The 13,146-nt window shown below is 59.0% G+C and overlaps 1 protein-coding gene across 1 annotated transcript in view; it reads left to right on the plus strand.

The window, feature by feature from the left end:
• Nucleotides 1-12,165, plus strand: part of cel.2 (carboxyl ester lipase, tandem duplicate 2) — a 28,468-nt gene extending 16,303 nt beyond the window's left edge. Inside the window, exons 9-11 of the mRNA XM_068011842.1 lie at nucleotides 133-336; nucleotides 1,305-1,502; nucleotides 11,954-12,165. Of these exons, the coding sequence (XP_067867943.1) occupies nucleotides 133-336; nucleotides 1,305-1,502; nucleotides 11,954-12,131 (580 nt within the window). The 3' untranslated portion in view covers nucleotides 12,132-12,165. The remainder of the gene's footprint in view (nucleotides 1-132; nucleotides 337-1,304; nucleotides 1,503-11,953) is intronic.
• The last annotated feature ends 981 nt before the right edge of the window (nucleotides 12,166-13,146 follow it).

The raw sequence follows: 13,146 nt of genomic DNA on the forward strand, positions 1-13,146 counted from the left end.
TATGTTTGAATTTTTAAAAATCCCATGATTGCAATGCCAACCACTGAAAATGACTAATTTAGCCGTATACTTGTGAAAATGAAGTGCCCGCATAATATCCTTGTGAGCTTGGATGTTTGTTGATATCTACAGGAGCAATCTGTATGATCTCGTTCGAGGTCTGACCATAGACACAGGGGAGAAAGGTGCCAACAGTGCCTACATACAATACACCAAGGACTGGCCTACCAATCCGAGTCAAGAAACCATTAAAAGGACAATAGTGGACCTAGAGACGGATGTCCTCTTCTTGGTCCCCACACAACTGGCACTGGATCTTCATTATCAACATGCTCAGTAAGTTACCTGACAGGCATTTCCATTTATTGTCATATCTCGTGTGTTCAAGCAAGTGGTGAGATGTTGGCTAGTAGTGGGGAATATCAGACTGTACCACCATGTGAGGGAGAGGAGGATATACCCACCCTTCAATTTGTAAAGACAGCAATGAATGATATGTATTGATGAAGTTGGAGTCCTGGTTCACTGAGTAGACAATCCAACTGAGAAAAAAGGGACAGCATTTAAACTGGGCTCTGTTTTGTTCTTAACATTGTACTATTGTTAAAATTCAATACAAAGAGCAGGCATCGTTTCCACAAATCCTCCCCTGCTGATGATTAACCTGCCACACTGGGCGTGAGATCTACCCAACACATTCATCCAGTAACACAGCCCATTCTTGGATCAATATCATATTTACATACTTCCACTGGAAGACTACATTTTATATGAAAGCTACATTGCTTTTTTAAAGAAGTGATTCTCCACTCTTTTCCTACCTGGGTCTCCCTGTACTGTTCAGTTGAACGGATAGGGTTCTTTTCTCTCAGCAGTGCTGCTCTAAGCACAACCTAAATACAGCTAAGGGACTGTCACTCTCTGATCTTTTCCATCTTCACCAGCTAAGTGCCTGGTCGTCACTGGATACCTCCCCATAGTTGGCGATAGGAAATAGGGGATGAGTGTTTAAGAGTTTGCAGCCCCTACAGCAGCTGTTCATTCAAGGAAAGGTAGATAAGTACATGAGGGAGTGAGGAATAAAAGGATGGGTTGAGATGAACTGGCGGAAAGAGGCTCACATGGAGCGTAAACACCAGCATAGGTTAGTGGGACCGAACAGTCTGTTTCTGTGTAAATCTTATGTAATATTGTGTTTTTAAAACCTGTGTTTACCATGAGGTTTTCCTTCCACATTTTTGATCTGTGCTTACATTTTCTCATCGTGTCATTTCTTCTTCCTTTCTGTGTTCCTTCTCTTGCAGGGGAGCACAGACATTCAGCTACCTGTTTTCCTACCCTTCCCGGGCTCCTATATATCCCAGATGGATGGGTGCTGATCATGCTGATGACCTCCAGTACGTCTTTGGAAAACCATTTGCCACTCCGCTCGGATACCGGCCAAGGGACAGAGATATCTCGAGAAATATGATCGCCTACTGGACCAATTTTGCTCACACTGGGTAAGGAAACAGAGTTTTAAAAAACTTGCATTTCTATAGCACCTTCCACAGATTTAGGATGTTCCGAAGCACTTTACAGCCAGTGAGGTACTTTTGAAGCGTAGTTATTGTTGTAATGTCAGAAATGTGGCAGCCAATTTGTGCACAGCAAGCTCCCACAAACAGCAATGTGATAATGACCAGACAACCTGTTTTTGCGAGGTTGGTTAAGGGATAAATATTGGTCCAGGAAAGAGGGACAGCTCCCCTGTTCTTTGTCAAAATAGTGTCATGGGATCCTTTCCATCCATCTGAGAAAACAGACAGGGCCTCAGTTTAGTATCTCAGCCAAAAGACATTGCAGCACTCTCTCAGTACTGCACTGGGAGTGTCAGCCTGGACTGTTGTACACAAGTGAGACTTGAACCCATTATCAGCTGACTCAGAGGCAAGTGTGTTATTCAGTGAGCACAGTTGAACTAAATCAGCATGAGTGTTTGGACCCACACACTTAACCTTCAACATTGCAATTTTAACCCTGAAGAAGCTTGGAAAGCTGAATGTAGTTCATAAGAAGTCCCAACACCTTGTGAAAGATACAATGCAGAAGATCTCTGGCGTTGATCTTCCCCGGAGCTCATGGGAAACCTTGAACCGCATCGGCACAAACCGTGGCAGATATGGATACTTGACGTGCAAATGGAAAATTAAAAATTCTCCAGTGTGCGATCATGGTCACCCAGAACAGACAGTGAAACAAGTAGCAACTCAATGTCCAATTAAGAAATACTAAGGAGGCATCACAGCAATATACTCCGCTACTCCTGACTCAATTATGTGGCTTAACCACCTAAATGTAAAATTATAGTTGTTGCTCTCAGCGATGAGAGAGAGGAGAGAGAGAGACAGGGAGTGGGGGGGAGAGAGAGAGAGGGGGAGAGAGAGAGGGGGAAGGGAGAGAGAGAGAGAGGGGGAAGGGAGAGAGAGAGAGAGAAAGGGGGAAGGGAGAGAGAGAGGGGGAAGGGAGAGAGAGAGAGAGAGGGAAGGGAGAGAAAGAGAGGGGGAAGGGAGGGAGAGAGAGAGAAAGAGGGGGAAGGGAGGGAGAGAGAGAGAAAGAGGGGGAAGGGAGGGAGAGAGAGAGAAAGAGGGGGAAGGGAGGGAGAGAGAGAGAAAGAGGGGGAAGGGAGGGAGAGAGAGGGGGGGAAGGGAGAGAGAGAGAGAGGGGGGGAAGGGAGAGAGAGAGAGGGGAAGGGAGAGAGAGAGGGGGGAAGGGAGAGAGAGAGGGGGGGAAGGGAGAGAGAGAGGGGGGAAGGAGAGAGAGAGGGGGGGAAGGGAGAGAGAGAGAGAGGGAAGGGAGAGAAAGAGAGGGGGAAGGGAGGGAGAGAGAGAGAAAGAGGGGGAAGGGAGGGAGAGAGAGAGAAAGAGGGGGAAGGGAGGGAGAGAGAGAGAAAGAGGGGGAAGGGAGGGAGAGAGAGGGGGGGAAGGGAGAGAGAGAGAGAGGGGGGGAAGGGAGAGAGAGAGAGGGGAAGGGAGAGAGAGAGGGGGGAAGGGAGAGAGAGAGGGGGGGAAGGGAGAGAGAGAGGGGGGGAAGGGAGAGAGAGAGGGGGGAAGGGAGAGAGAGAGGGGGGGAAGGGAGAGAGAGAGGGGGGGAAGGGAGAGAGAGAGGGGGGAAGGGAGAGAGAGAGGGGGGGAAGGGAGAGAGAGAGGGGGGAAGGGAGAGAGAGAGGGGGGAAGGGAGAGAGAGAGGGGGGGAAGGGAGAGAGAGAGGGGGGAAGGGAGAGAGAGAGGGGGGAAGGGAGAGAGAGAGGGGGGAAGGGAGAGAGAGAGGGGGGGGAAGGGAGAGAGAGAGGGGGGGAAGGGAGAGAGAGAGAGGGGGGGAAGGGAGAGAGAGAGGGGGGGAAGGGAGAGAGAGAGGGGGGGAAGGGAGAGAGAGAGGGGGGGAAGGGAGAGAGAGAGGGGGGGAAGGGAGAGAGAGAGGGGGGAAGGGAGAGAGAGAGGGGGGGAAGGGAGAGAGAGAGGGGGGGAAGGAGAGAGAGAGGGGGGGAAGGGAGAGAGAGAGGGGGGGAAGGGAGAGAGAGAGGGGGGGAAGGGAGAGAGAGAGGGGGGGAAGGGAGAGAGAGAGAGGGGGGGAAGGGAGAGAGAGAGGGGGGAAGGGAGAGAGAGAGGGGGGAAGGGAGAGAGAGAGGGGGGAGAAGGGAGAGAGAGAGGGGGGGAAGGGAGAGAGAGAGGGGGGGGAAGGGAGAGAGAGAGGGGGGGAAGGGAGAGAGAGAGGGGGGGAAGGGAGAGAGAGGGGGGGAAGGGAGAGAGAGAGGGGGGAAGGGAGAGAGAGAGGGGGGGGAAGGGAGAGAGAGAGGGGGGAAGGGAGAGAGAGAGGGGGGAAGGGAGAGAGAGAGGGGGGAAGGGAGAGAGAGAGGGGGGAAGGGAGAGAGAGAGGGGGGAAGGGAGAGAGAGGGGGAAAGGGAGAGAGAGAGGGGGGGAAGGGAGAGAGGGGGGAAGGGAGAGAGAGAGGGGGGGAAGGGAGAGAGAGAGGGGGGGAAGGAAGAGAGAGAGGGGGGGAAGGGAGAGAGAGAGGGGGGAAGGGAGAGAGAGAGGGGGGGAAGGGAGAGAGAGAGGGGGGGGAAGGGAGAGAGAGAGGGGGGGAAGGGAGAGAGAGAGGGGGGGAAGGGAGAGAGAGAGGGGGGAGAGAGAGAGAGAGAGGGAGAGGGAGAGAGAGAGAGGGGAGAGGGAGAGAGAGAGAGGGGGGAGGAGAGAGAGAGAGGGGGGAGGGAGAGAGAGAGAGGGGGTGGAAGAGAGAGAGAGGGGGGTGAAGAGAGAGAGAGGGGGGTGGAAGAGAGAGAGGGGGGGGGTGAAGAGGTGGTAAGAAAGAGAGAGGGGGGTGGAAGAGAGAGAGAGGGGGTGGAAGAGAGAGAGAGGGGGGTGGAAGAGAGAGAGAGGGGGGTGGAAGAGAGAGAGAGGGGGGTGGAAGAGAGAGAGAGGGGGGTGAAAGAGAGAGAGAGGGGGGTGGAAGAGAGAAGGGGGGGGTGGAGAGAGAAGGGGGGGGTGGAAGAGGAAGGGGGGGGTGGAAGAGAGAAGGGGTGGGTGGAAGAGAGAGAGAGAGGGGGGAGGGAGAGAGTGAGAGGGGGGTGGAGAGAGAGAGAGGGGGGTGGAAGAGAGAGAGAGGGGGGTGGAAGAGAGAGAGAGGGGGGTGGAAGAGAGAGAGAGGGGGGTGGAAGAGAGAGAGAGGGGGTGGAAGAGAGAGAGAGGGGGTGGAAGAGAGAGAGAGGGGGGTGAAGAGAGAGAGAGGGGGGTGGAAGAGGAGAGAGGGGGGTGAAGAGAGAGAGAGGGGGTGGAAGAGAGAGAGAGGGGGGTGGAAGAGAGATGAGAGGGGGGTGGAAGAGAGAGAGAGGGGGGTGGAAGAGAGAGAGAGGGGGGTGGAAGAGAGAGAGAGGGGGTGGAAGAGAGAGAGAGGGGGTGGAAGAGAGAGAGAGGGGGAGGGAGAGAGAGAGGGGGGGTGGAGAGAGAGAGAGGGGGGTGAAGAGAGAGAGAGGGGGGTGGAAGAGAGAGAGAGGGGGTGGAAGAGAGGGGGGGTGAAGAGAGAGGGGGGGTGGAGAGAGAGGGGGGGTGGAAGAGAGAGGGGGGGTGAAGAGAGAGGGGGGGTGGAAGAGAGAGGGGGGGTGGAAGAGAGAGGGGGGGTGGAAGAGAGAGGGGGGGTGGAAGAGAGAGGGGGGGGTGGAAGAGAGAGGGGGGGGTGGAAGAGAGAGGGGGGGTGGAAGAGAGAGGGGGGGGTGGAAGAGAGAGGGGGGGGTGGAAGAGAGAGGGGGGGTGGAAGAGAGGGGGGGGGTGGAAGAGAGGGGGGGGTGGAAGAGAGGGGGGGGTGGAAGAGAGGGGGGGTGGAAGAGAGGGGGGGGTGGAAGAGAGGGGGGGGGTGGAAGAGAGGGGGGGGTGGAAGAGAGGGGGGGGTGGAAGAGAGAGGGGGGGGGTGGAAGAGAGAGGGGGGGGGTGGAAGAGAGAGGGGGGGGGGAAGAGAGAGGGGGGGTGGAAGAGAGAGGGGGGGGTGGAAGAGAGAGGGGGGGGTGGAAGAGAGAGGGGGGGGTGGAAGAGAGAGGGGGGGGGTGGAAGAGAGAGGGGGGGTGGAAGAGAGAGGGGGGGGGTGGAAGAGAGAGGGGGGGTGAAGAGAGAGGGGGGGGGGTGGAAGAGAGAGGGGGGGGGTGAAGAGAGAGGGGGGGGGTGGAAGAGAGAGGGGGGGGTGGAAGAGAGAGGGGGGGTGAAGAGAGAGGGGGGGGTGGAAGAGAGAGGGGGGGTGGAAGAGAGTGGGGGGGTGGAAGAGAGTGGGGGGGTGGAAGAGAGAGGGGGGGGTGGAAGAGAGAGGGGGGGGTGGAAGAGAGGGGGGGTGGAAGAGAGAGGGGGGGGTGGAAGAGAGAGGGGGGGGGTGGAAGAGAGAGGGGGGGGTGGAAGAGAGAGGGGGGGGTGGAAGAGAGAGGGGGGGTGGAAGAGAGAGGGGGGGGTGGAAGAGAGAGGGGGGGGGTGGAGAGAGAGGGGGGGTGGAAGAGAGAGGGGGGGGGTGGAAGAGAGAGGGGGGGGTGGAAGAGAGAGGGGGGGGTGGAAGAGAGAGGGGGGGGTGGAAGAGAGAGGGGGGGGGTGGAAGAGAGAGGGGGGGGTGGAAGAGAGAGTGGGGGGTGGAAGAGAGAGGGGGGGGGTGGAAGAGAGAGGGGGGGGTGGAAGAGAGAGGGGGGTGGAAGAGAGAGGGGGGGTGGAAGAGAGAGGGGGGGTGGAAGAGAGAGGGGGGGTGGAAGAGAGAGGGGGGTGGAAGAGAGAGGGGGGGTGGAAGAGAGAGGGGGGGTGGAAGAGAGAGGGGGGGTGGAAGAGAGAGGGGGGGGTGGAAGAGAGAGGGGGGGTGGAAGAGAGAGGGGGGGTGGAAGAGAGAGGGGGGGGTGGAAGAGAGAGGGGGGGGTGGAAGAGAGAGGGGGGGTGGAAGAGAGAGGGGGGGTGGAAGAGAGAGGGGGGTGGAAGAGAGAGGGGGGGTGGAAGAGAGAGGGGGGGTGGAAGAGAGAGGGGGGGTGGAAGAGAGAGGGGGGGTGGAAGAGAGAGGGGGGGTGGAAGAGAGAGGGGGGGTGGAAGAGAGAGGGGGGTGGAAGAGAGAGGGGGGTGGAAGAGAGAGGGGGGGTGGAAGAGAGAGGGGGGGTGAAGAGAGAGGGGGGGGTGGAAGAGAGAGGGGGGGGTGGAAGAGAGAGGGGGGGTGGAAGAGAGAGGGGGGGTGGAAGAGAGAGGGGGGGTGAAGAGAGAGGGGGGGTGGAAGAGAGAGGGGGGGTGAAGAGAGAGGGGGGGTGGAAGAGAGAGGGGGGGTGGAAGAGAGAGGGGGGGGTGGAAGAGAGAGGGGGGGGTGGAAGAGAGAGGGGGGGGTGGAAGAGAGAGGGGGGGTGGAAGAGAGAGGGGGGGTGGAAGAGAGAGGGGGGGGTGGAAGAGAGAGGGGGGGGGGTGGAAGAGAGAGGGGGGGTGGAAGAGAGGGGGGGTGTAAGAGAGAGGGGGGTGTAAGAGAGAGGGGGGGTGTAAGAGAGAGGGGGGGTGTAAGAGAGAGGGGGGAGAGAGAGAGAGGGGGGGGAAGAGAGAGAGGGGGGGGGTGGGAGAGAGGGGGGGGGTGGATGAGAGAGGGGGGGGTGGAGAGAGAAGGGGGGTGGAAGAGAGAAGGGGGGGTGGAAGAGAGAGGGGGGTGGAAGAGAGAGGGGGGGTGGAAGAGAGAGGGGGGGGGTGGGAGAGAGGGGGGGGTGGAAGAGAGAGGGGGGGTGGAAGAGAGAGGGGGGGTGGAAGAGAGAGGGGGGGTGGAAGAGAGAGGGGGGGTGTAGAGAGAGGGGGGGTGGAAGAGAGAGGGGGGGTGGAAGAGAGAGGGGGGGTGGAAGAGAGAGGGGGGTGGAAGAGAGAGGGGGGGTGGAAGAGAGAGGGGGGGTGGAAGAGAGAGGGGGGTGGAAGAGAGAGGGGGGGTGGAAGAGAGAGGGGGGGTGGAAGAGAGAGGGGGGGTGGAAGAGAGGGGGGGTGGAAGAGAGAGGGGGGGGGGTGGAAGAGAGGGGGGGGGTGGAAGAGAGAGGGGGGGGTGGAAGAGAGAGGGGGGGTGGAAGAGAGAGAGGGGGGTGGAAGAGAGAGGGGGGTGGAAGAGAGGGGGGTGGAAGAGAGAGGGGGGGGTGGAAGAGAGAGGGGGGGGTGGAAGAGAGAGGGGGGGGGTGGAAGAGAGAGGGGGGGTGGAAGAGAGTGGGGGTGGAAGAGAGAGGGGGGGGTGGAAGAGAGAGGGGGGTGGAAGAGAGAGGGGGGGTGAAGAGAGAGGGGGGGGTGGAAGAGAGAGGGGGGGTGGAAGAGAGAGGGGGGGGTGGAGAGAGAGGGGGGGGTGGAAGAGAGAGGGGGGGTGGAAGAGAGAGGGGGGGGTGGAAGAGAGAGGGGGGGGTGGAAGAGAGGGGGGGGGTGAAGAGAGAGGGGGGGGTGAAGAGAGAGGGGGGGGTGGAAGAGAGAGGGGGGGGTGGAAGAGAGGGGGGGTGGAAGAGAGAGGGGGGGGTGGAAGAGAGAGGGGGGGGTGGAAGAGAGAGGGGGGGGTGGAAGAGAGAGGGGGGGTGGAAGAGAGCGGGGGGGTGAGAGCGAGGGGGGGTGGAAGAGAGAGGGGGGGTGGAAGAGAGAGGGGGGGTGGAAGAGAGAGGGGGTGGAAGAGAGGGGGGGGTGGAAGAGAGAGGGGGGGTGGAAGAGAGAGGGGGGGTGGAAGAGAGAGGGGGGGTGGAAGAGAGAGGGGGGGTGGAAGAGAGAGGGGGGTGGAAGAGAGAGGGGGGGGTGAAGGAGAGGGGGGGAAGAGAGAGGGGGGGTGGAAGAGAGAGGGGGGGGTGGAAGAGAGAGGGGGGGGTGGAGAGAGAGGGGGGGGTGGAAGAGAGAGGGGGGGTGGAGAGTGAGGGGGGGTGAAGAGAGAGGGGGGGTGGAAGAGAGAGGGGGGGGTGGAAGAGAGGGGGGGTGGAGAGAGAGGGGGGGGTGGAAGAGAGAGGGGGGGGGTGAAGAGAGAGGGGGGGTGGAAGAGAGAGGGTGGGGTGGAAGAGAGAGGGGGGGTGGAAGAGAGAGGGGGGGTGGAAGAGAGAGGGGGGGTGGAAGAGAGAGGGGGGGTGGAAGAGAGAGGGGGGGTGGAAGAGAGAGGGGGGGTGGAACAGAGAGGGGGGGTGGAACAGAGAGGGGGGGGTGGAAGAGAGAGGGGGGGGGTGGAAGAGAGAGGGGGGGGTGAAGAGAGAGGGGGGGTGGAAGAGAGAGGGGGGGGTGGAAGAGAGAGGGGGGGTGGAAGAGAGAGGGGGAGTGGAAGAGAGAGGGGGAGTGGAAGAGAGAGGGGGAGTGGAAGAGAGAGAGGGGGGGGGTGGAAGAGAGAGGGGGGGGTGAAGAGAGAGGGGGGTGGAGAGAGAGGGGGGGTGGAAGAGAGAGGGGGGGTGTAAGAGAGAGGGGGGGTGTAAGAGAGAGGGGGGCGGTTGGAAGAGAGAGGGGGGGTGTAAGAGAGAGAGGGGGGGGGAAGAGAGAGAGGGGGGGAAGAGAGAGAGGGGGGGGGTGGGAGAGAGGGGGGGGTGGATGAGAGAGGGGGGGGTGAAGGAGAGAGGGGGGGGGTCGGAAGAGAGAGGGGGGGGTGGAAGAGAGAGGGGGGGGTGGAGAGAGAGAGGGGGGGGTGGAAGAGAGAGGGGGGGGGTGGGAGAGAGGGGGGGGTGGAAGAGAGAGGGGGGGTGGAAGAGAGAGGGGGGGTGGAAGAGAGAGGGGGGGTGGAAGAGAGAGGGGGGGTGGAAGAGAGAGGGGGGTGGAAGAGAGAGGGGGGGTGGAAGAGAGAGGGGGGGTGGAAGAGAGAGGGGGGTGGAAGAGAGAGGGGGGTGGAAGAGAGAGGGGGGGTGGAAGAGAGAGGGGGGTGGAAGAGAGAGGGGGGGTGGAAGAGAGAGGGGGGGGTGGAAGAGAGAGGGGGGGGTGGAAGAGAGAGGGGGGGTGGAAGAGAGAGGGGGGTGGAAGAGAGAGGGGGGTGGAAGAGAGAGGGGGGGTGGAAGAGAGAGGGGGGGAGGAAGAGAGAGGGGGGGGAGGATAGAGAGAGGGAGGAAGAGGGGGGAGGAAGAGAGAGAGGGGGGAGGAAGAGAGAGGGGGGAGGAAGAGAGAGAGAGGGGGAGGAAGAGAGAGAGAGGGGGGAGGAAGAGAGAGAGAGAGGGGGGAGGAAGAGAGAGAGAGGGGGGAGGAAGAGAGAGAGGGGGGCAGGAAGAGAGAGAGGGGGGGAGGGAGAGAGAGGGGGGGGGAGGGAGAGAGAGAGGGGGGGAGGGAGAGAGGGGGAGGGGAGAGAGAGGGGGAGGGAGAGAGAGAGGGGGGAGGAGAGAGAGGGGGAGGGAGAGAGAGAGGGGGGAGGGAGAGAGGGGGAGGGAGAGAGAGGGGGGGAGGGAGAGAGAGGGGGGGGAGGGAGAGAGAGAGAGGGGGGGGAGGGAGAGAGAGAGAGGGGGGGAGGGAGAGAGAGAGGGGGTGGGAGGAGAGAGAGAGAGGGGGGGAGGAGAGAGAGAGGGGGAGGGAGAGAGAGAGGGGGGAGGGAGAGAGAGAGGGGGGAGGGAGAGAGAGAGGGGGGAGGGAGAGAGAGGGGGGGAGGGAGAGAGAGAGGGGGGAGGGAGAGAGAGTGGGGGGAGGGAGAGAGAGTGGGGGGAGGGAGGGAGAGAGGAGTGGGGGAGGGAGGGAGAGAGAGTGGGGGAGGGAGGGAGAGAGAGTGGGGGAGGGAGGGAGAGAGTGGGGAGGAGGGAGAGAGAGTGGGGAGGAGGGAGAGAGAGTGGGGGAGGGAGGAGAGAGAGTGGGGGAGGGAGGAGTGGGGGAGGGAGAGAGAGGGGGGGGAGGGAGAGAGAGGGGGGGAGGGAGAGAGAGGGGGGAGGGAGAGAGAGGGGGGGAGGGAGGAGAGGGGGGGAGGAGAGAGAGGGGGGGAGGGAGAGAGAGGGGGGGACGGGAGAGAGAGGGGGGGAGGGAGAGAGAGGGGGGGGAGGAGTTGGGGGTGGAAGAGAGAGGGGGGGAGGGAGAGAGAGAGTGGGGGAGAGAGGGGGGGGAGGAGAGAGAGAGGGGGGGAGGGAGAGAGAGAGAGGGGGGGAGGGAGAGAGAGAGGGGGGAGGAGTTGGGGTGGAAGAGAGAGAGGGGGGGGAGAGAGAGAGAGAGGGGGGAGGGAGGAGAGTGGGGGAGGGAGGGAGGAGAGTGGGGGGAGGGAGGGAGAGAGAGTGGGGGGAGGGAGGGAGAGAGAGTGGGGAGGGAGGGAGAGAGAGTGGGGAGGGGAGGAGGAGAGAGTGGGGGAGGAGGGAGAGAGAGTGGGGAGGGAGAGAGAGTGGGGAGGGAGAGAGAGGGGGGGAGGGAGAGAGAGGGGGGGGAGGAGAGAGAGGGGTGGGAGGGAGAGCGAGGGGGGAGGGAGAGAGAGGGGGGGAGGGAGAGAGGGGGGGAGGAGTTGGGGGTGGAAGAGAGAGGGGGGGAGGGAGAGAGAGAGTGGGGGAGAGAGGGGGGGAGGGAGAGGAGAGAGGGGGGGAGGGAGAGAGAGAGAGGGGGGGGGAGGGTAGAGAGAGAGGGGGGGGAGGGAGAGAGAGAGAGGGGGGAGGAGTTGGGGGTGGAAGAGAGAGAGGGGGGGGAGAGAGAGAGAGAGAGGGGGGGGGGAGGGAGAGAGAGAGGGGAGGAGTGGGGGGGGGGTGGTGGGGGGGAAGAGAGAGAGAAACACTCACCATGAGTTGATCCAACAGTTGGTATTTCTAAACAGACAGGCCCAGGTGTTTTTTTGATTGTTTCCCCTTGCTTTGGACTGGCTTTTACTCACGTGGATGAGGTACAGTTCAACCATGATCTAATAGAATAGCAGAATCGGCTCAAGGGGTTGATTGGTCTCCTCTTGTTTCTAGTTCTCGATTTGCAGGTCACATCCAGTACACACAGCATTCCCAGCAGTGAGGGTAGTCCCCAGGCATCTTGTCACTGACCACTGAGAATTAGGTAGGGCCAGTCCAAGAAGATCTTCCTTCCTAGTTTGGGTTCAGCTTCAGGCCTGGGCAGATCAGCCATGATCTTATTGAATGGCAGGGCAGGCTTGAGGGGCTGAATGGCCTCTTGCTCTATTTCTTATGTTCTTAATTGGTTGCACATTGTGTGTCAGAAGGTTGTGGTTTCAAGACCTAGGCCAACATGTCAATGCAGTATTGAAGGAATGCTGCACTGCTGAGAGTTGCTGGCCTTCAGATGCAACATTTAGCACCACCTAAACCTCTGGAAGGGTCTCTCAGATAAGGCTTTATTTAAAGGGGAGCAGGGCATTCTCCTGGCCAATCCTCCACCCTCAACCAAAAACATTAGCTGTGGGATCTTGCTGTTCAGAGAATAGCCACTGGATTTGCCCACACAACAGGAACTGCACAATGTAAACATTGAAGTGCTTTCAGAGATGCAGCAAGGTGCTGTAGAAATACAAGTAGCTCAGACAGAATGTAACCAGCAGTGACTGAATCTGTTTTGTCTTTCAGTGATCCAAGTATGGGTGAATCCGAAGTGCCCACTTCATGGATCCCTTACACATCAATATACACCCAATACCTGGAAATTAACAAGGACATCAACATGAACTCTGTCAAGCAGAGGCTTCGCAGTGACGCTGTCAACTTCTGGAACCAGACATATACTACTATAGAAGTGGCGCCTTAACCCTGTGGGGATAAGTTTAATCAGTGAGCAACTCTGAAATAAACCTTGTTTTCATTTCTAAAAAAAGGTTTGTTCTTGTTGATGTTTAACTTGGTCTGACTGGTTAGGGTGAGCTGACTGCATTCATGATGGAACTGGACTGGCAGGTGTGTGGAATCAGAGATTTTCTTTTTTCTCACCCAACCCCAATAAAGTTTTTAAATCCAAGATCTGTACCATTAGCCCCTCCAAGCTGACCAAAGGATTGTCTTATTATAACTATGAAGGGATGGATACCCAATTCCGCCAGTGATTATGCTGTGATCGTGCCTAGTAGGAGATGGAAATAATTGGTTGCTGTGTGTTGTGTTTCCCCTTTAGAAAAGCAACATCACCTCAAGGACGGCAGGGGTTCAAGGAGGAATAAAAAACAAGAGCTTTCATTTCTATACTGACCTCAGGATGTCCCAAAGAGTTTTGCAGCCAAAGAACTTTTGAAGTGTAGTCAATGTTGTAATGTAGGAAACGCAGCAGCCAATTTGCGCACAGCAAGGTCACACAAACAGCAATGTGAGAATCGTCAGATAATTTCTGCTCTCGTTATGTTGATTGAGAGACATTGACCAGGACACTGGGGAAAACTCCCCTGCTCTTCATCAAAAACCCACCACCGGCAGGCTTCAGGGCAACTAGGGATGGGCTATAATTGCAATCTTGTTGGTTTCACCCACGGCCTGAGAACCTCAAAAAAAATGACAGGCCCCAGAGCAGCATTGCTCCATTCAACCATTGCCCGGATTTCCTCTGGAAAGGGAGTCCCCTGATCAGCCAGGTGCCTTCAGTGGAAAGCCCATATACATCCCCATAAAAAGGGTGTGTGCCAAAGTTATGACTGTCAAGCATCCAAGGAAATTCCTGATGACTGTGTTGAAGTTCCCAATGATCCAAGGTGTCCAGTTATCAGTGCATTAAAAAAAGAGCTGCATTGAGGATGCATATTGATATAAAGTGTTCAATGAACTGTACATTTAGTAAA

Source organism: Heterodontus francisci, chromosome 32 (genome assembly GCF_036365525.1).
Source record: "Heterodontus francisci isolate sHetFra1 chromosome 32, sHetFra1.hap1, whole genome shotgun sequence".
Taxonomy (NCBI): Eukaryota; Metazoa; Chordata; class Chondrichthyes; order Heterodontiformes; family Heterodontidae; genus Heterodontus; species Heterodontus francisci.